This window comes from Bombina bombina, chromosome 12 (assembly GCF_027579735.1).
Source record: "Bombina bombina isolate aBomBom1 chromosome 12, aBomBom1.pri, whole genome shotgun sequence".
NCBI classification, from domain to species: Eukaryota; Metazoa; Chordata; class Amphibia; order Anura; family Bombinatoridae; genus Bombina; species Bombina bombina.
The window spans coordinates 38,408,556-38,431,339 of record NC_069510.1 but is presented as its reverse complement, the minus strand read 5'-3'; the positions used below and the strand labels follow the sequence as shown (position 1 = coordinate 38,431,339).

General features: G+C 36.9%; 1 protein-coding gene across 1 annotated transcript in view; it reads left to right on the top strand.

Moving 5' to 3' along the window:
* The window catches only part of TMEM141 (transmembrane protein 141), a 105,421-nt gene that overhangs the window by 52,044 nt on the left and 30,593 nt on the right, over positions 1-22,784 (top strand). Inside the window, exon 4 of the mRNA XM_053696081.1 lies at positions 19,090-19,197. Coding sequence (XP_053552056.1) covers positions 19,090-19,197 — 108 coding nt within the window. The remainder of the gene's footprint in view (positions 1-19,089; positions 19,198-22,784) is intronic.

Below are 22,784 nucleotides of genomic sequence, written 5' to 3'. Positions count from 1 at the left end.
CACCTTCTCACTCTCTTTTACTTTCACCTTCTCACTCTCTTTTACTTTCACATTCTCTCTCTCTTTTACTTTCACATTCTCTCTCTCTTTTACTTTCACCTTCTCACTCTTTTACTTTCACCTTCTCCTCTCTTTTATTTTCACCTTCTCACTCTTTTACTTTCACCTTCTCACTCTCTTTTACTTTCACCTTCTCACTCTCTTTTACGTTCACCTTCTCACTCTATTTTACTTTCACCTTTTCACTCTTTCACTTTCTCCTCTCTCTTTTACTTTCATCTTCTCACTCTCTTTTACTTTCACCTTCTCACTCTCTTTTACTTTCACCTTCTCACTCTCTTTTACTTTCACCTTCTCCTATCTTTTACTTTCACCTTCTCACTCTTACTTTCACCTTCTCTCTCTTTTACTTTCACCTTCTCCTCTCTTTTATTTTCACCTTCTCACTCTTTTACTTTCACCTTCTCACTATTTTACTTTCACCTTCTCACTCTCTTTTACTTTCACCTTCTCACTCTTTTACTTTCACCTTCTCACTCTCTTTTACTTTCACCTTCTCACTCTTTTACTTTCACCTTCTCACTCTCTTTTACTTTCACCTTCTCACTCTCTTTTACTTTCACATTCTTTCTCTATTTTACTTTCACCTTTTCACTCTTTCACTTTTTCCTCTCTCTTTTACTTTCACCTTCTCACTCTCTTTTACTTTCACCTTCTCACTCTCTTTTACTTTCACCTTCTCACTCTCTTTTACTTTCACCTTCTCCTATCTTTTACTTTCACCTTCTCACTCTTACTTTCACCTTCTCTCTCTTTTACTTTCACCTTCTCCTCTCTTTTATTTTCACCTTCTCACTCTTTTTTTTCACCTTCTCACTATTTTACTTTCACCTTCTCACTCTCTTTTACTTTCACCTTCTCACTCTTTTACTTTCACCTTCTCACTCTCTTTTACTTTCACCTTCTCACTCTTTTACTTTCACCTTCTCACTCTTTTACTTTCACCTTCTCACTCTTTCACTTTCTCCTCTCTCTTTTAATTTCACCTTCTCACTCTCTTTTACTTTCACCTTCTCACTCTCTTTTTTACTTTCACCTTCTCACTCTCTTTTACTTTCACCTTCTCACTCTCTTTTACTTTCACCTTCTCACTCTCTTTTACTTTCACATTCTCATTCTCTTTTACTTTCACCTTCTATCTTTTACTTTCACCTTCTCACTCTCTTTTACTTTCACCTTCTCACTCTTACTTTCACCTTCTCTCTCTTTTACTTTCACCTTCTCCTCTCTTTTATTTTCACCTTCTCACTCTTTTACTTTCACCTTCTCACTCTTTTACTTTCACCTTCTCACTCTCTTTTACTTTCACCTTCTCACTCTCTTTTACTTTCACATTCTCTCTCTATTTTACTTTCACCTTTTCACTCTTTCACTTTCTCCTCTCTCTTTTACTTTCATCTTCTCACTCTTTTACTTTCACCTTCTCACTCTCTTTTACTTTCACCTTCTTACTCTCTTTTACTTTCACCTTCTCCTATCTTTTACTTTCACCTTCTCACTCTTAGTTTCACCTTCTCTCTCTTTTACTTTCACCTTCTCCTCTCTTTTACTTTCACCTTCTCACTCTCTTTTACTTTCACCTTCTCACTCTTTTACTTTCACATTCTCTCTCTATTTTACTTTCTCCTCTCTCTTTTACTTTCATCTTCTCACTCTTTTACTTTCACCTTCTCACTCTTTTACTTTCACCTTCTTACTCTCTTTTACTTTCACCTTCTCCTATCTTTTACTTTCACCTTCTCACTCTTACTTTCACCTTCTCTCTCTTTTACTTTCACCTTCTCCTCTCTTTTACTTTCACCTTCTCACTCTCTTTTACTTTCACCTTCTCACTCTCTTTTACTTTCACCTTCTTACTCTCTTTTACTTTCACCTTCTCTCTCTCTTTTACTTTCACCTTCTCACGCTTTCACTTTCTCCTCTCTTTTACTTTCACCTTCTCACTCTCTTTTACTTTCACCTTCTCCTATCTTTTACTTTCACCTTCTCACTCTCTTTTACTTTCACCTTCTCCTATCTTTTACTTTCACCTTCTCTCTCTTTTACTTTCACCTTCTCCTCTCTTTTATTTTCACCTTCTCACTCTTTTACTTTCACCTTCTCACTCTTTTACTTTCACCTTCTCACTCTTTTACTTTCACCTTCTCACTCTTTTACTTTCACCTTCTCACTCTTTCACTTTCTCCTCTCTCTTTTAATTTCACCTTTTCACTCTCTTTTACTTTCACCTTCTCCTATCTTTTACTTTCACCTTCTCACTCTTTTACTTTCACCTTCTCCTATCTTTTACTTTCACCTTCTCACTCTTACTTTCACCTTCTCTCTCTTTTACTTTCACCTTCTCCTCTCTTTTATTTTCACCTTCTCACTCTTTTACTTTCACCTTCTCACTCTTTTACTTTCACCTTCTCACTCTCTTTTACTTTCACCTTCTCGCTCTCTCTTACTTTCACCTTCTCACTCTCTTTTACTTTCACCTTCTCACTCTCTTTTACTTTCACCTTCTCACTCTCTTTTACTTTCACCTTCTCACTCTCTTTTACTTTCACCTTCTCACTCTCTTTTACTTTCACCTTCTCACTCTCTTTTACTTTCACATTCTCTCTCTCTTTTACTTTCACATTCTCTCTCTCTTTTACTTTCACCTTCTCACTCTTTTACTTTCACATTCTCCTCTCTTTTATTTTCACCTTCTCACTCTTTTACTTTCACCTTCTCACTCTCTTTTACTTTCACCTTCTCACTCTCTTTTACGTTCACCTTCTCACTCTATTTTACTTTCACCTTTTCACTCTTTCACTTTCTCCTCTCTCTTTTACTTTCATCTTCTCACTCTCTTTTACTTTCACCTTCTCACTCTCTTTTACTTTCACCTTCTCACTCTCTTTTACTTTCACCTTCTCCTATCTTTTACTTTCACCTTCTCACTCTTACTTTCACCTTCTCTCTCTTTTACTTTCACCTTCTCCTCTCTTTTATTTTCACCTTCTCACTCTTTTACTTTCACCTTCTCACTATTTTACTTTCACCTTCTCACTCTCTTTTACTTTCACCTTCTCACTCTTTTACTTTCACCTTCTCACTCTCTTTTACTTTCACCTTCTCACTCTTTTACTTTCACCTTCTCACTCTCTTTTACTTTCACCTTCTCACTCTCTTTTACTTTCACATTCTTTCTCTATTTTACTTTCACCTTTTCACTCTTTCACTTTTTCCTCTCTCTTTTACTTTCATCTTCTCACTCTCTTTTACTTTCACCTTCTCACTCTCTTTTACTTTCACCTTCTCACTCTCTTTTACTTTCACCTTCTCCTATCTTTTACTTTCACCTTCTCACTCTTACTTTCACCTTCTCTCTCTTTTACTTTCACCTTCTCCTCTCTTTTATTTTCACCTCCTCACTCTTTTTTTTTCACCTTCTCACTATTTTACTTTCACCTTCTCACTCTCTTTTACTTTCACCTTCTCACTCTTTTACTTTCACCTTCTCACTCTCTTTTACTTTCACCTTCTCACTCTTTTACTTTCACTTTCTCACTCTCTTTTACTTTCACCTTCTCACTCTTTTACTTTCACCTTCTCACTCTTTTACTTTCACCTTCTCACTCTTTTACTTTCACCTTCTCACTCTTTTACTTTCACCTTCTCACTCTTTTACTTTCACCTTCTCTCTCTCTTTTACTTTCACATTTTCACTCTTTCACTTTCTCCTCTCTCTTTTACTTTCACCTTCTCCTATCTTTTACTTTCACCTTCTCCTCTCTTTTACTTTCACCTTCTCCTATCTTTTACTTTCACCTTCTCACTCTCTTTTACTTTCACCTTCTCACTCTTTTACTTTCACCTTCTCGCTCTCTCTTACTTTCACCTTCTCACTCTCTTTTACTTTCACCTTCTCACTCTCTTTTACTTTCACCTTCTCACTCTCTTTTACTTTCACATTCTCTCTCTCTTTTACTTTCACCTTCTCACTCTTTTACTTTCACCTTCTCACTCTCTCTTACTTTCACCTTCTCACTCTCTCTTACTTTCACATTCTCTCTCTCTTTTACTTTCACCTTCTCACTCTTTTACTTTCACCTTCTCACTCTCTCTTACTTTCACCTTCTCACTCTTTTACTTTCACCTTCTCACTCTCTCTTTTACTTTCACCTTCTCACTCTTTTACTTTCACCTCACTCTCTCTTACTTTCACCTTCTCACTCTCTTTTACTTTCACCTTCTCACTCTCTTTTACTTTCACCTTCTTGCTCTCTTACTTTCACCTTCTCTCTCTTTTACTTTCACCTTCTCCTCTCTTTTACTTTCTCCTCTCTCTTTTACTTTCACCTTCTCACTCTCTTTTACTTTCACCTTCTCACTCTCTCTTACTTTCACCTTCTCACTCTCTCTTACTTTCACCTTCTCACTCTCTCTTACTTTCACCTTCTCACTCTCTCTTACTTTCACCTTCTCACTCTCTCTTACTTTCACCTTCTCACTCTCTCTTACTTTCACCTTCTCACTCTCTTTTACTTTCACCTTCTCACTCTCTTTTACTTTCTCCTCTCTCTTTTACTTTCTCTTCTCACTCTCTTTTACTTTCTCTTCTCACTCTCTTTTACTTTCTCCTCTCTCTTTTACTTTCACCTTCTCACTCTTTTTTTTTTTTTTTTCATATATATATTTATTGATGAAATCCATGAGGGGGTACAGGAAAAAAAAAATAGGTGGGGTGAGAAAGGCAAATTAGCAATACAAGACAGATATTTTACATAACAAAAAAACGCATACATAAGGTTTTGAAATAAACAATTTTTAGCTAATGACATCATAACATAAGCCTTTCCTATTGAGTTATACTCCATCCAAATAACCAAATACTTAATCTTCAAAAAAGTCCTATGTCTTCCTCAATAACTGAAGGATACCTTAATTCCCTCCCTACATGGATTTCTTTTCTTTTCTTTTTTCCCCTTTCCTTTTCCTTCCTAGTCCTTTATTCATTATCTTTTCTTCAATGAACAACAAAAAAACACACACACAAACAGCAGACAGACAAACAAACACAAAATGAAAGAAAAAAAAAAAAAAAAAAAAAATCAACTAATCCTCTCCCAGTCCTCACCCCCCCTCCCCACTCCCATCCATCTCAAGATAGAAATTGTCTCCAGGATTCAGGATATCTATCTGAGAGTATTAGTTCTAACAGATCTGAAGACCTGCGAAAGTGGGTTAGTATTTGTCGTTGCACTTCCTCGGTTTGGTCTAAAATAACCTTATCCCATTTAGTTAGATAATTTTTGACTTTATTTTCCTCAAATATTTGTGGGTCTTGCTGTTCCAAGAGCATTTGATATCGAATCTTACCGATAACCGCAGCTATAGTTGGAACATTTTTGTCCTTCCACATTCCTAAAATCATCTGTCTCACTAATAGAATTACCGTGTTGATTAGAGGTTTGTTTTGGACCTGATCTTGTACCAGAAAAAATATATATAGTGGTTTAAGTGTTATGCTGACCGGCAGAAATTTATTCAGCCAAAATTCCACCTGTTTCCATACCTTAGTTATTTTTGGACAGGCACAAAACATATGAAAAAGGTCAGCATAAGGGAATCTACATCTATAACAGGCCATATTCCCCTTCCACCTGGCGAGCCTAGTGGGAGTGAGATATGCCCTGTTTAGAAGCTTTAGATGTGATTCTCTTATTGCCATGTTACTTGAAAACTTCCTGACCCTGTTAAAGCTCTTTTGAAAATATTCTCTATCTATTTCAGGAAAATCTTGTCTCCATAAACCTAAGAGACTATTTATTCTTGCCTCTGCATCTTTAGATACAAGTAATTGATAAATGTAGGAAATAGAATGATTTCCAGTGGAGAACCGATTTATGACTGCGTCTAATGGTCCTAATGACCATATATCACTCTCCAGACTCCCTTGCTTATAGAAAAAATGCCTTATTTGGAGATAGGCAAAAAATGTTTTCCTATCTAAATTAAATTCTCTAGTCAGAGTTTCAAATGATTTCATATGATTAGAGAGTGGATCTATCAGTTGCCGTAAGAAAATCAGATTATTTGCTGACCATTTCATAAAGGCAGAGGTTGAACATCCGCTTTCAAAATCAGGATTTCCTCTGATGGGTAGGTATTTGGATAGAGTGTGCCTTATCTCTAAATGTTTACAGATTTTGAGCCAGGCTAGAATTATATTGTTAATTGTAAATTTTAATATAGAATTTTGAATCGTTGAATAGTGAGATATATGTAGTATTGCTTTCAATGAGTAGGGGGATACTATCTTCTCCTCAATCTCTAAGCTGGTAACATAATTTGCTTCAGTTAGCCAGTCCAATGCTATTCTGGCAAGACAGGCCAAATTATATTTTACCAGATTCGGGAAGGCAAAACCACCCATTTCTTTTGGATGCATCAGTCTGGCTAATGCAATCCGTGGTTTTTTAGAAGCCCATAAAAAGTGGGAGCAGCCTGTATTGAATTTTTTAATATCCATCTTCCGTATAAATACAGGGACATTCTGGATAACAAATAAAACTTTTGGGAGAGTTCGCATTTTTATTAACGCAATCCTTGCTGATAGAGAAAGTGGTAACCTACTCCATTTCTGCATCTCAGAGAGACACTTCCTCCATATAGGAGTAAAATTTATGCCATACCATTCCTGTGGATTTCTAGAGATATTAATTCCTAAGTATTTGATAGAATTATCGGTTAATTTGAAGGGATTTTCTAAGAGACTATTTCTATTCTTAATTATCCACAAAATCTCTGATTTGGCTATATTTACTCTGTAGCCAGTAAAATTGCTGAATTCCGCTAGTAGATCCACTAAGATTGGAATATTTTTCGCCGAGTTCCTTATATAAAATAGAATATCATCCGCATAGAGGGATAGAACCATCTTATGTTGTTTTATCTTAATGCCCTCTAATATTTCTCTACTCTTTATAGCTAAAGGTTCTATAGCCAGATCAAATAACAGGGGTGAAAGGGGACACCCCTGTCTCGTTCCTTTCGATAAAGTTATAGGGGGGGATAGGATGTTATTTATGCTAAGACAAGAGATGGGGTTCTGATATATTAAGGAGATATATGTAAAAAAGTGCCCTGAAAAGCCAAAATTAGTTAGCGTTGTGAATAAGTGATCCCATAGGACAGAGTCAAAAGCTTTTTCCGCATCAACTGTCAGAAGAGCAAAATCTTGCTTTGTATCTGACCCTGTCCTATGGGATTCTAATACATATTCAATCAGCATCATAGCCTTTCTTATATTTTTTTGTGCTGTTCTCCCCGGTAAAAAACCAGTTTGATCTGGGTGAATGACATCACCTATGATCTTTTTGAGACGGGACGCTAATATGTTTGCTAGTATTTTATAATCGTTATTGAGGAGGGAGGTTGGTCTATATGCATCGAGTGAGTTAGGGTCCTTATCCTTCTTTAGAATGAGAGTAATATTAGACGCTGTAAAGGTTTGTGAGGGTTTGACATGTAGTAGAAAGTAGTTATTAAACAGTTTAGTCAATATAGGAGCAATCTCTTCTGCGAGTATTTTATAAAATTCACTAGGAAGTTGGTCAGGGCCTGGGGCCTTCCCTAGGGTTAGTTCTATAATAGCTTTTGAAACCTCCCCCATTGTGATCTCCTTATTTATTATACTCAGCTGTGCTGCTGAAATTTTTGGCATCTTAATGCTATTCCAAAACCTATTTTTCGTCTCCTGATTGGCTTCAGTAGAAGTGTACAGTTTTTGGAAAAATAAGTAAAATTGGCTATTAATGTCCTTTGGGGTGTTGTATGTTTGGCCATCAGATAGTATTGAGCCAATATAATTACTTTTCCTTTTGCTTTTTGAAATGGTCGCAAGCATTTTTGCCGTTTTTGGAGAAAATGCACCAAATATGGCTTTGTTTTTGAGTTCTGTTTGTAACTGATTTTGTATTAAAAATATCTCTCTTTCTTTCTTTGCCTCCTGATAAATGATCCAATTCTCTCTACTCGAATTGTCAATATATTTTCTAAATTTATTTTTCAAGGTGTTCGTTAATTGAAGGTCTCTAGCTTTTATCTTTCTTTTCCTTTTGACCATAAAGGCCTTTATCTCACCCCTGAGAAAGGCCTTCGCAGCTTCCCAATATATTTCAGTCTTAACGAGATAATCTTTATTTAGGAGAGCATAGTCCCTCCATTTTTGGGTAAGCCAGTTCCTAAAATGAATGTTAGAGTACAAAAATGAAGGGAAAAAAAATTTGCCACATAGATTTTCTCTGTTATTCCCCAGCTGGACAGACAAAGAGATAATCGCATGGTCCGATAGGACTATACTTTTTATATCTGTCTTAATTTCCAATTGTAAGAGTTTTTCAGAGGCCAAAAACATATCTATCCTTGAGAATGTATGGAAGGTCTTGGACTCACATGTAAACATTTTCTCATCCGGATGTTGTATTCTCCAAACATCCCTGAGTCCAAGACCTTTCATAAAAGATTTTAGGATCCTGGCCTCCTTCTTAGACCTATAAGAGCCACTTGACCTTAGTCTGTCCAGCTGGGGGACACATACACTATTGAAATCTCCACCAATAATTATTTGGGAGTCCACTGATTTGATTAATTTTGCATAAAGTTTATCCCAAAAATCTGGTCGGCATTCATTTGGTGCATAGAGGTTACATAAGGTATAGCGCCATTTATTAATCTCTATTTCTAAAATAATATACCTTCCCTCCACATCTCTCTGTTGCGAGATTAACTGGAACTCTAAATTCTTACTAAAAATACATGCCACTCCTCTCTTTCTTTTAACTGCCGGAGTCGCATAGACATCTCCAATCCAGCCCATTTTTAGTTTCTCTATTTCCTGCATACTCAAATGTGTTTCCTGCAGGAAAGCAATATCTGGTTTGTAACTTTTCAGATGTTGTAATATTTTTTTTCTCTTGGCAGGGGAGGAGAACCCCCCTACATTCCAAGATAGTAAGTTAAGTAATTTTTTCATTTCTATTAATGTGAGTTTTTATAGCCCCATCCAAAGAAAAAGAGAAAAAAAAAAAAAAAAAAAAAAGCAAAGACAAACAGACAGTAGAACATGTCGGTGCCGAGCAGGCCAACAAATGTACAAAAAAAAGAACATCGCTATTCTCATAGTTAATTCTGACTTTTCTTATTTTCCTAGAAAATGTTTAACCTCCTCCACTGTAGTTAATGTATGAATGTTATTGTCAGTAAAGATTTTGATTTTTGCCGGGTAGATCATAGTGGCTTTATGACCTGCGTTGATCAGTTGCGTGCACCACGGGGCCATCAGTCTCCTTCTATTTAATGTTTCCGCAGAAAAATCTTGAAATAAGTATATACGTTCTTTATTGACCTCTACTATGCTTTTTTTCCTATAGTATGCCAAGATTTTCTGCTTATCCTGAAAATTTAGGAGTTTTGCCAGAACTGGTCTTTTATATTTAGAGGTGTCATCTTTCTTTACTCCCAGCCTGTGTACCCTCTCAACTGCTATCTCTGTATTATCTGATGGCATACCTAATAGTTCTGGTAATGTAATTTTCATAAAGGTCATTAGATCAGCAAATTCTGAAGTCTCTGGGAGACCCACTATTCTCAAATTGTTTCTACGCGACCTATCTTCTAGGTCGTCCAGTCGTGCTTGCAGTGTGTCAATATTCTTAGTGTGTATCTCTACAAGGGTCTGTTGGGTGTGTTGTCGGTCCTCTATATCAGAGATCCTGTTCTCTATTTCCCCTAATCTGCTTGAAATTTGTTTAAGTTCGTTTGTCAAAGTCATTAATTCTGTCTTAACTTCTCCAAATTGTGGTAGGAAAAGATCAGAAATTTGTTTTACTAGGATATTCGTGTCTATAATAGTGTTGGAGGTTGGTGTAATATCTATTGTAGCTGATTCTAAGCTTCCTATACTTGACCTGGGTTTCCTATCTTTTGTTTTGGGTGGCATTGTGCCTATATCAGTTCTACTAATTCCTAAGAATTTGTCCATAAAAGAGAGATTAGTATGAGAGAGAGTAATAAAGACTGTAGTGGCAACGTGTACTTAAATAACTCTTTAAGGGTGTAACAGGTGAATCTCCACTATCTTCCAAAAAAGTGAACTGCCAGACCTTGGCAAATCTCAAAAAGCACAGAAAAAAAAAAAAAAAAAATGTGTGATATTACTTTTTATATCTCGTGTGGGAGTGTATTCGGCCAATCCTAAAAAACTTGCCGAGCTATGTAAATCGTGTAGTGAATCTTTAAAAATGTAGCAAGTGAGTATCTACTATCTTCTAAAAGGTGAACTGCCAAACCTTGGCAAAAAACAATGTGTAATATTACTTTTTATGTCTCGTGTGAATGTGTTCTCGGCCAATCCTAAAAAATCTTGCCGAACTATGTAGGATCAGTGATACCTCTTTAGTGGTTAGAAATACAGTGTGCTGGACAGTGTGCGATAGTATGCCCCTCAAATATTCATATACCTTAAATATGTTTTTCACTTTATAAGAAACCCAGACAGTGATTATCCTAGCAACTAGGAGTCTCGCCTGGAGACTTTACATTATCCTATATCACATAGCAGATATCATCTTATCCTATGTCACATAACATATCACATAACCAAATCAGTCTTCACCTTCACATATTATAGATCAGTTTCTCCTTGAATTGTTAATTTTAAACTAATTTCATACAGAGAATCTACAGTTGTTTAAGCAGCTATATTTATAATCCGCCAGGGTGCCTTACAGAGAAATCATAGGGATGAAAATTATCTAAATAATCTGATGACATTTAATAGCTAAGTATCTGAGCCAAAGAATACCTCTGCCCCTGCTTACAAATAGATATATCAGTGTTTACCCTAGAAATTTTGATGTATAAATGCAAACAACATATAAAACAGAGCAAGTCCCCTACTGCACTCCAGCTACCCTTAACACTGATTTACAGCTGAACAACATTTAGTTTAATTAGCATCAAACAAAAAATTAGCGCTGTAATCTTAAATATTGCTGTTCCAGAAAACTAGAACAGCTATATATGACTGTTATCGATTTTGAAAGTTCCAGTGTATCCCGTTCAAATAAGCAAAGTGATAAAAGTCCTTTAGCTGGGACTTCCCAGCAACCAATACAAGCGTCAGTTGTTTTTCTAGCGGTTGTTCATTTCTTTAATCAGGCCCAATCACTGAGGAGTAATACTGCCCTATTAGTACCAGATTTCCCAGGTTCCCAGTAAGGCCTTCTTAGTACCTCACCTATTCAGCATCTCAATGCTTCAACAATTTCAGCAAATTAAGAGGATAAGAAGCAGTTTATGCCAGTGGACTTATAGGGCAGAGAGAGTAAACAGGGAAAGAGTCATAGAAAAATAAAGTTATAACTTATCTTTTAAATCCTTCTTTCTTTTTCAGTAGTCCTACGATACTTTTCTTTTGCTACTATGTAGCCACCTGTGTACATCGACAGTTGCAGGGCTTCCTCTCGCCTCCTATCCCGGGGCAAGCACACGTGTCAGAGACCAAGTGTAAAATGGTATGAACCGGGACAGCTGTGCGATGTTATCCTTTGCAAGCTTCACTTGACCCCGGGGTTCTGGGAGGTATAGGTGAAACTTTAGCCAGCCTTTGCATATGCCATCTGAGCATAAACTCCTTCAGTGGCTCCGTTAGATCCGTGGATTAAAAGATAGTGTCGGCTCCTTTCTGTCTTTGTCTCCTATCCCAGGTCTATAAATTGTCGAATGGGGTTATAGTAGCCCACCTGATTTTTCTTTAGACCCTGGGGTCCTGGGAGATCTTCAGCGTAGACTCAAGCTTAATGGGTCTGCTCGCACCGACTGTGACTCGTGCCGGCGAGTCTCTCGGCTCCTTACGGACTTCCCGCTATCCAGACAGCGCACCATGTCTTGAGGTGAGTCCCCTCCAGTCCGGGCCCAGTCTGTTGGCCAGAGCGTACACGCCACAGCGGCCGTGGAACAGCGTAGGGGTGCCTGTGCGCCGATGGTTCACTCAGGACGCCAGTTGCATGCGTCCCTCCAAGCACCTCCCACAAACGGAAGTCACCTTCTCACTCTTTTAACGCCGTACTCCTACCCTGTAAAATGAATAAAGTTGTTTGTCTTAAATTTTCACCCGGTGCTCCTGAACTTTCTTTGCATTATAAAAAGAAATCACCCTATGATGTTAGCTATTTGCAAACAGTAGTGAAATAATAAGATTAACCTCTTACAACATGTCAGAAACCTAGATAGTCAATTCCAGAAATGCAATGCACTACTGAGAGCTAGCTGAACACATATGGCGAGCCAGTGACAAGAAACAAACATAACCACCAATCAGCAGCTAGCTGAGCCTGCCTACCTATGTTTTTCAACAAAAGATACCAAGAGAACAAAGTAAATTTGATAATAGAAGTGAACTGCAAAGTTTTTTTGAAACCTCATATTCTGTAATGAGAGTTTGATTTGGACCGTCATGTCCTTTTAATGCTGCATTTGGGTGTGTTGTCTTGCACAGACAGTCTGTAGATGACATGTGTGACTTGTGGTTAAACTGTCACTAACTGTCAGCCATCTGCTGCCAGATAATGTGCACTATGCAAGAAAAGACCAATTCTAAATATCTTGTATTTAATTATGCAATTCTGTCTATGGTGCAAGATTATACTACAAAACAGTGATCCTCTCTGTAATGTCATTGTCAATACATTGTCACTGTCAATTCATATGTCACTGTATATTAAAGCACCAGTCAATACAGTAGATTTGCATAATCAACGAATGCAAGATAACAAGACAATGCAATAGCACTTAGTCTGAACTTCAAATGAGTAGTAGATCTTTTTAAAATAAATTGCAAAGTTATGCATATTTCCACTCCCCTTGTACCATGTGATAGCAATCAGCCAATCACAAATGCTTATACGTATATGCTGTGAATTCTTGCACATGCTCAGTAGGAGCTGGTGACTCAAAAAGTGTAAATATAAAAAGACAGTGCACATTTTGTTATTGGAAAGTTGTTTAAAATTGCTACTCTATCTGAACCATGAAAGTTTAATTTTAACTTGAGTGTCCCTTTAAAGCATGACCTTTATTTGTTCTTCTCAAACACTAGCATACAGCAGTTCCTTGTTAAATCAACAGTAAAGCCACATTTCAACTCATGAGTCAGGTATAACTTTCAATTTTAAACAACCTTCCAATTTACTTCCGTTATCTTATTTGTCTTGTTCTCTTGGTATCATTTGTTTGAAAATCATATGTAGGTAGGCTCAGGATGCCATTAACTATCAATCCAATTGGGAACCTTTTGTGTTGCAAGTCCTCTCCAGTATTTCCCAGCAATTTAATTACCTGGATCTGTGGCTACTATTTAAGTCTGTGTCTCTGCACCCAGATTGAGCATACACTGCTACAGGTCCGCCAAATTCTTCCCTAGGTCACAGAAAATGAAAGTACTTCAACTCCCAGTCCCAAATTCATGTGACAAAATGTTGAGAAATACTTAATCTATAAGGAGGTGATATGGTCATGCTCTCAAACAATGATATACATTTATTTCCCTTTAATGATTTATTATGCCAGCCGCAAGGTATAAATTTATGGGTAAGAGCTTGTTTAGGTTTATTTTTGTATGTGAAATTGCTTATTTTGCATAAAATTGGCTGAGCTTGCATGGAGATCAGACCTCCTTATTGTATCACTTTTAATACCCCAAAATGGCTTCCTAGGTGTATCTCTGTATGTATACCAAACCCAATCCCTAGTGAGAACAATTTAAAAGTGGACATTTTAGCTTTTATGACTTCCACCTCCCACTGGGATTGTAATTTCTCCTAATGGCTGTTTACATAGCTTTCTATAGCCAATAATTAAGTATTTAAATTTTCAGTATCGGTGGGGATAACTCACCCAAAAACAAAATAAAGGTAAAGGAGCTATTGGTAAATAATTTAATACACTGCAGCAGGTAAAATTGATCATTTGCAACACATTAGAGCGGAGTACATTTTACAGTGCACTGTCATGTTAAAGGGATACTAAACTTAATTTTTTTTCTTTCATGATTCGGATAGAGCATCAATTTAAGGCAACTTTCGAAGCTACTCCGATTGTCAAATTTTCTTTGTTCTCTTGCTATCTTTATTTAAAAAGCAGTTATGTAAATCTTAGGAGCCGGCCCATTTTAATTTCATCACCATGGATAGCGCTTGCTTATTGGTGGCTACATTTAGATACCAATAAGCAAGTATAACCCAGGTCCTCAACCAAAAATGGGCTGGCTCCTATGCTTTACATTCCTGCTTTTTAAATAAAGATAGCAAGAGAACAAAGAAAAATTGATAATAGGAGTAAATTAGAAAGTTGCTTAAAGGGCCACTGTAAGTAAATATTTTCTATGCCTGTTACTAACTAACTACCCCAAATACGCTTTTTATCAATAGCATTTCATTAACATATCTCTACCGTATATCAGAAATCTTGTCTGCAAATTTAATTGTTTTCCAAACCCACTCCGTGGGTATCCTTTGCTCTGTATCAATCCGTTTACAGTACCTAGGTTTCAAAATGGCGCTTTAAACACAAAGTTATTGGTTTAAGTATTTTGAACATGCAGTGCTGAAAATAGTGGGCAGGATAACGTGACATCATCGGCGAATAAAAGATATAACTTTTAGAACGTTATGAAACTTCGTTTTGGAGAAAATATAGGTCAGTAGGTTTTAATTAATGTTCATTAACTTTAATATGTTAGTTGTTTAGCTTAAAAATTATAACAGAAAGTAATCCTTTAAAATTGCCTGCTCTATTTGAATTGTTAAAGAAAAAATGTGGATTCAGTATCCCTTTAAAAAAAGCATATATGCCCTGTTATAGTGTTCTGCACTGAAGATTTTGCCAGCAGGGTGTTATTATTAAAGGGACATTCAAGTCCAATAAAAAGTTCATGATTCAGATAGGACATGTCATTTTAAACAACTTTCTAACTTTACTTTTATCACCAATTTTGCTTTGTTTTCTTGGTATTTTTAGTTGAAAGCTAAACCTAGGAGGTTCATATGCTAATTTCTTAGACCTTGAAGGCCACCTCTTATCTAAATGCATTTTAACAGTTTTTCACCACTAGAGGGCGTTAGTTCATGTGTTTCATATAGATAACATTGAGCTCACGCACGTGAAGTTACCTAGGAGTGAGCACTGATAGGCTAAAATGCAAGTCTGTCAAAAGAACTGAAATAAGGGGGCAGTCTGCAGAAGCTTAGATACAAGGTAATTACAGAGGTAAAAAGTATATTAATAGAACTGTGTTGGTTATGCAAAACTGGGGAATGGGTAATTAAAGGGACACGAAACACACATTTAGTTTTTTTCTTTCATGATTCAGATAGAGCATGCAATTTTAAGCAACTTTCTAATTTACTCCTATTATCAATTTTTCTTCGTTCTCTTGCTATCTTTATTTAAAAAGCATGAATGTGATGCATTGGAGCCGGCCCATTTTTGGTTGAGAACCTGGGTTATGCTTGATTATTGGTGGGTTAATGTAAGCCTCCAATAAGCAAGAGCTATCCATGGTGCTGAACCTAAAATGGGCTGGCTGCTAAGATTTACATTCCTGCTTTTAAAGTAAAGACAGCACGAGAACGAAGAAAAATTGATAAAAAGAGTAAATTAGAAAGATGCTTAAAATTTCATGCTCTATCTGAATCATGAAAGCAAAACAATTTGGGTAAAGTGTCCCTTTAAGGGATTATCTATCTTTTAAAACAACAAAAATTCTGGTGTTGATTGTCCCTTTAAGTAGCGTGGGGGCAGTGTAATATTTTCTAATCTCATTTCATTTTCTTCTATCGAAAGCACAAATTAATTGCATAATTTAGTGGTGCACCCGCTAAAAAGGTCCTAGGAAGAACATTGAGAGAGTTGTGTATATTTAAAGGGTCATTAAATTACTGGTTAACACTCAACCATCCTATTCCCCATTCTGTACCTGTAGCTTTTCCCCCCGGTACCAGTCGTTCTGTTCTCTTAATTTGCCTCATTAAATAATCCAGTTGGTAAAGTTCTGCATTTTATACTGGGCACCGCCATCTTGTAGCGTATTGTTACATCCTGTGACAAAAAGCCAATAACATCACAGATCTGTGAACGTGCACGACTTCTGACAGCTCTATCTCGCACTTCAGTTTCGCTCACATAACAGAAATTGTTACATTTTTGCAGTATTTTTTTGCACAGTTTAAAAGTTACATAACAAATAGAAGCTCCAAGATGGCGGCGCCCCTGTGTGAGCTTCACTAGAGAGCTTCACTAACTGATACTTGTAAGGGGTTAAAATAAGACAACGAGTTTAAAGAAAAACACTAACATGGTAAGTTGTAACCATTCTATTGTAGTTGTACTCAGCAGTTAAAGGGACATTAAACACTAAACAAATGCTAGATAGAATGATGCAGTCAAAGAAAAGATTAGTCTGAGAACAACATGTAGATGTATTTTTTAAAGTTTAATTCTCTGTTTAAATAGTGACAAAATAAGTGTAAAGGTTTAGTGACTATAAAACAATGGGAGCTGCCATGTTGTAACTTAGGTTACCTTCTCTGCTGTGGCCAATTAGGGGCAGTTATAAATAGGTCACTAGAGTGTGCAGCCAATGGCTGTGTGGGCTATAACAGTGTTTTGCACTTCCATTTCTAACAGGAACTGAAAAGCTCACAATTTCAGTACGGCATATAGATTTTTTTATATATACAATTTATAATTTTATATTGCCATCTCAAAGTGTTTAATGTCCCTTTTAAAGCAGTGCAGAAGCCCACTGTCAGATTGAGATGTCTCTGTATCAAGGTGCGATGCTCTATGGTTGTCAAACATTAATGCACTCTGTCTTGTGGTGATTCATATTCTCATTCTCTCGTTATACCTGTTATTAGGACATCAAACTATAATTTTTTTTAGATATGCTTTGCATTGCTGCAATTAAAGGGATATGAATTTTGTCTTTTATTGTTTTGTTTCTCCGTTGTACTGTTATCTTTGTACCCATGGGCAGTGCTGCGGAATCTGTTGGCGCTTTATAAATAAAGAATAATAATAATAGGAAAGTCAAAATTTAAACGTGCCTGATTCAGATAGAGCAGGTCATTTTAAGAAACGTTTAATTTTCCTTCTATTTTCAAATGTGCTTTGTTCTTTTGGTATCCCTTGTTGAAAAAGAATATGCACATATCCTACACTAGTGGGAGCTAGCTGCTAATTGGTGCCTGCACACATTTGTCTCTTGTGATTGGCTAATTAGATGTGTTCAGCTAGCTGCCAGTAGTGCAATGCTGTTCCTTCTGCAAAGGATAATAAGAGAATGAAGCAATTTTGATAATAGAAATAATTCGGAAAGTTGTTTGAAATTGTATGTTCTATCCAAATCATAGAAGAAAATTTTCGGGTCCACATCAACTTCTACTCTGATTAAAGGGACACTGAACCCAAATTTTTTCTTTTGTGATTCAGATAGAGCAGGCAATTTTAAGCAACTTTCTAATTTACTCCTTTTATCAATTTTTCTTCGTTCTCTTGCTATCTTTATTTGAAAAAGAAGGCATCTAAGCTTTTTGTTTGGTTCAGTACTCTGGACAGCCCTTTTTTATTGGTGGATACATTTATCCACCAATCAGCAAGAACAACCCAGGTTGTTCACCAAAAATGGGCCGGCATCTAAACTTAAATTCTTGCATTTCAAATAAAGATACTGAGAGTATGAAGAAAATTTGATAATAGGAGTAAATTAGAAAGTTGCTTAAAATTTCATGCTCTATCTGAATCACAAAAGAAAAAATTTGGGTTCAGTGTCCCTTTAAGCAATCACTGTGTAGGATGCAAAGGGATTAGGATTCTGACATCTGGAGTATACATGTCAGTCTATCACAGAAATTTAGATCATTTTAAGAGTTGATGGGACAGTAAACACCTTGTAATTGCAAGACACTTTGTTGCTTTGCTATAAAATAACATATTGCCCAAGTCCAAATTAACATCTTGTTTGCTGCAATGGTTTTTCAATAGCCAATCTGGACCCACCATTTTGCTTATTTAAAGAAGCCAATCAGGGCTTGAGTCTGCAGACAACAAGGCTAGCTATGGTTATTTTGTTAGTATAATGTGCATTGTTTTGCCATTATCTAGAAAAAAGGATACAAAAACGATGGCACTACAAGTGTTGTTTCCTATATCATAAGTATTCTTTATTAGATTATATAATATAATCTTCAATGATATATATTGTGATATATTGTTTTGCCTTTATCTGCTGTAGCCAAATAGGGGCATATATGTAGCAGGGGTAGCCTTGATAAGTGTTCTGTATGTATATACAGTTCTGAGATATAGCAGTTCTGAGAAACGGAAAAACCTTAATGTTTAGAGCTAAATTATATTATTATTATTATTATTATTATTATTATTATTTTAAAATCTCAGTGTTTACAGTCCTGTTAATACAAGAAAAGCAAGCCAAACCATGGGGAGTTCATATTGATTTATTTCCCTTTACCTTGATATCCACTATTTACAGGGGTAGACAAATCTGCTTAAAATTTAGGAGCCAGTAAGAATCTACTTTTGTGACATTACTGGTGGGGTAAGGAAGCATGAGACCACAGGGCATGCTGGGAAAAATAATTTGCATGCCAAGAATAACTGGGTCTTATGACAAGTATTCAACAGAAACCAACTAGATTGGTGTGGTCCATCTGTTCTGTATGTTGTTTAACCATTTTAATTCTGTGTTTAATAAGGAGCATTTATGTTTCATGCACAACTTGTGTACTAGAAAGTGTTAATTCCTTTCTCATGGGGTTTTGGGCTTCACTCTCACTTCCCCACATGTCTTCCAATCTGCCACAGTTTTTCTCATGTAGCATTCATTGCCAGGCTCGTGCACGGCTCCTGAATAATCAGACAGGACTTGCAATGCTATGATACCGGAACAAGATTCTAAACCTGATCTGATTCTAGTTGCAGGGTCTGTTGCCAGCTATGCAGTGACAAGAATTGAAACTCAGAAATGTAACAACCTGTGGATCTACCTGGAGAAAGAGGATCTGCTACAGTCGTCTATAAAAGGTGCACTAAAATGCTACACAATTGTTTTCCATTAAAGGGACATTAATGCCTATTTTGCACTGTATTATTACAAAATAAAGGCTTTAGAATTAAAGTGATATTACAGGTTCTAATTCATTAGAGCATGTAATCTTATCACTAGTGACGCTGTGTGTTTAACCCCCACAAATGGTTAAACACATAGATAAAATACCACTCAGGAGCTATGAAAACTGACGCTGAGTCAATCAGCAGCGGTAGTCACATGACCCAGCTGTGCAATAAGCACTGCTGATTGGCTCAATGGCAGTTTCCGGAACAACAGTATTTTGAGGCTCCCGGGCGGTATTTTAACTACGGTGATTATTCCTTTTAAAGTTAGTGTGTCTCCAGCAGAAGAACAAGTGGGTATAATTTTGGATCAATTAGCTGACAAAATGACAACATTCTTTATTTGATGCAATAACGTAATGATTTATTATATTCATTTATTGTGTTAATTAATGTTGTCTTGACTTTTAAAGGACCATGAAACACAGTAGAATAGCGCAATCAATAAATGCATAATAAATAGACAATGCAAAAGCACTTTTAATTTCAAATGAGTAGTAGTTGGTTATATTTACCTTCCTAATGCATCATGTGACAGCTATCGGCCAATCACAAAATGCATGTAGGATGGTGCCTCAGAAAGTGTGTATATAAAAAGATTGTGCACATTTAGATAATCAAAAGGAATTAGAACGTTGTTTAAAATTGGGTCCTCTATCTGAATCATAAAAGTTTAATTTTGACTTGACTGTCCCTTTTTAAGTGTGTGGTTTAAAAACGTTGAAAGTGCTTGTTCTTGATTTAGGTATGCAACTGTTGTTCTCAAGGATGACAAGACATCTTGTAATAAACATACTGTGCATACACCTCAAATATGTATAAGAACTATAATCCCTAATGCACTACTTAAAACCAAAAATCTTCTCAAATACCACTCCCATTTCATTGCTTTAAAGGGAAGGTAAACTTTGGTGAATGAAAGCCAGTTTTTGAAAAATACTATTAAAAACAGGGGTACTTTCATTCATCAAAGTTTACAAAGCAGCCGTTTTGTTAAAAAAAACTTACCTTTTTTCTCTTGTAAGGTGTATCCAGTCCACGGATCATCCATTACTTGTGGGATATTCTCCTTCCCAACAGGAAGCTGCAAGAGGATCACCCACAGCAGAGCTGTCTATATAGCTCCTCCCCTAACTGCCACCTCCAGTCATTCTCTTGCAGCTCTCGACAAGCATGGAAGCAGTTAGAGAGATGTGGTGTAATTTAGTTGTTTTTCTTCAATTCAAAAGTTTGTTATTTTTAAATGGTACCGGAGTTGTACTATTTTGGTCTCAGGCAGAAAATAGAAGAAGAGTCTGCCTGTGGTCTCTAATGATCTTAGCAGGTTGTAACTAAGAGCCATTGCTGTTCTCACACATAACTGAAGAGAGAGGTAACTTCAGCTTGGGGAATGGCGTGCAGGGTATCCTGCTATGAGGTATGTGCAGTCTAAATTTTTCTAGAGAAATGTATATGCTAGAAAATGCTGTTGATACCGGATTTATTTAAGGTAAGCCTGATTACAGTGATTTAATAACGACTAGTATCATGCTTACTATTTGAGGTAACACTCTTATTATTTTTTCAAATTACTGAAATATAAAACGTTTGCTGGGAGTGCTTAAATGTTTTTTATATGCTTTCTGGTGATAAACTTTATTGGGGCGTAGTTTTTTCCACATGGCTGGCTAAAATTTGCCTAGGGATAGTTTGATAGGCCTCTCACTGTGTAGACAGGAAGTGGGAGGTGCCTAATTTCGCGCCTAAATGCGCATTAGCTTTTGCAGACTGAGACATCCAGTTTCCCTGAAGGAGTTCCCTGAATGCTTAGGACCTCTCTGAAGGGTTTTGGTGCTTTCCAAAGTCGTTTGTATGGCAGTTTGTTGTCACTGTTAAAAAACGTCTATTTCGTTTTTTTTATCCGTTTTTGAAACTAAGGGGTTAATCATCCATTTGCAAGTGGGTGCAATGCTCTGTTAGCCTATTATACACACTGTAAAAATTTCGTTTGTTTTATTTCTTTTTTTCACTGTTTTTCAAATTCTGACCTTTTTTATTTTTCTTAAAGGCACAGTACCGTTTTTATTTTTTGCTTGTTAACTTTCTGTAAAGTGTTTTCCAAGCTTGCTGGTCTCATTGCTAGTCTGTTTAAACATGTCTGACATAGAGGAAACTCCTTGTTCATTATGTTTAGAAGCCATGGTGGAACCCCCTCTTAGAATGTGTTCCAAATGTACTGATTTCACTTTAAGTAATAAAGATCATATTCTGTCTTTAAAAGATTTATCACCAGAGGAATCTGACAAGGGGGAAGTTATGCCGACTAACTCGCCCCATGTGTCAGAGCCTTTGACTCCCGCTCAAGGGACTCACGCTCAAGAGGCGCCAAGTACATCTAGCGCGCCCATGGCGTTTACTTTACAAGACATGGCGGCAGTCATGGATAATACACTGTCAGCGGTATTATCCAGACTACCTGGGTTACGAGGAAAGCGAGACAGCTCTGGGGTTAGAAGAAATACAGAGCACTCTGACGCTTTAGTAGCTATGTCTGATACCCCCTCACAATATGCAGAAGCTGAGGAAGGAGAGCTTCTTTCTGTGGGTGATGTTTCTGACTCAGGGAAGATGATTCAACCTGATTCTGATATGGCAAAATTTAAAGTTAAGCTTGAACACCTCCGCGTGTTGCTCAGGGAGGTTTTAGCTACTCTGAATGACTGTGACACCATTGCAGTGCCAGAGAAATTGTGCAGATTGGATAAATACTATGCAGTGCCTGTTTACACTGATGTTTTTCCAATACCTAAAAGTTTTTCAGAAATTATTACTAAGGAATGGGATAGACCAGGTGTACCGTTCTCTCCCCCTCCTATTTTTAAGAAATTGTTTCCAATAGATGCCGCCACATGGGACTTATGGCAAACGGTCCCTAAGGTGGAGGGAGCAGTTTCTACACTAGCTAAGCGTACTACTATCCCCGTCGAGGACAGTTGTGCTTTCTTAGATCCAATGGATAAAAAGTTAGAGGGTTACCTTAAGAAAATGTTTATTCAACAAGGTTTTATTCTACAGCCTCTTGCATGCATTGCCCCAGTCACTGCTGCGGCGGCCTTCTGGTTTGAGTCTCTGGAAGAGGCTTTACAGGTAGAGACCCCATTGGACGATATACTTGACAAGCTTAGAGCACTTAAGCTAGCCAATTCATTGCCATTGTTCATTTGACTAAACTAACGGCTAAGAATTCTGGTTTTGCTATTCAGGTGCGTAGGGCGCTATGGCTTAAATCATGGTCAGCTGACGTTACTTCAAAGTCTAAGCTTCTTAATATTCCCTTCAAGGGGCAGACCCTATTCGGGCCTGGTTTGAAGGAGATCATTTCTGATATCATGGGAGGAAAAGGTCATGCCCTCCCTCAGGACAGGTCTAATAAATCAAGGGCCAAACAGACTAATTTTCGTGCCTTTCGAAACTTTAAGACGAGCGCGGCATCAACTTCCTCTAATACAAAACAAGAG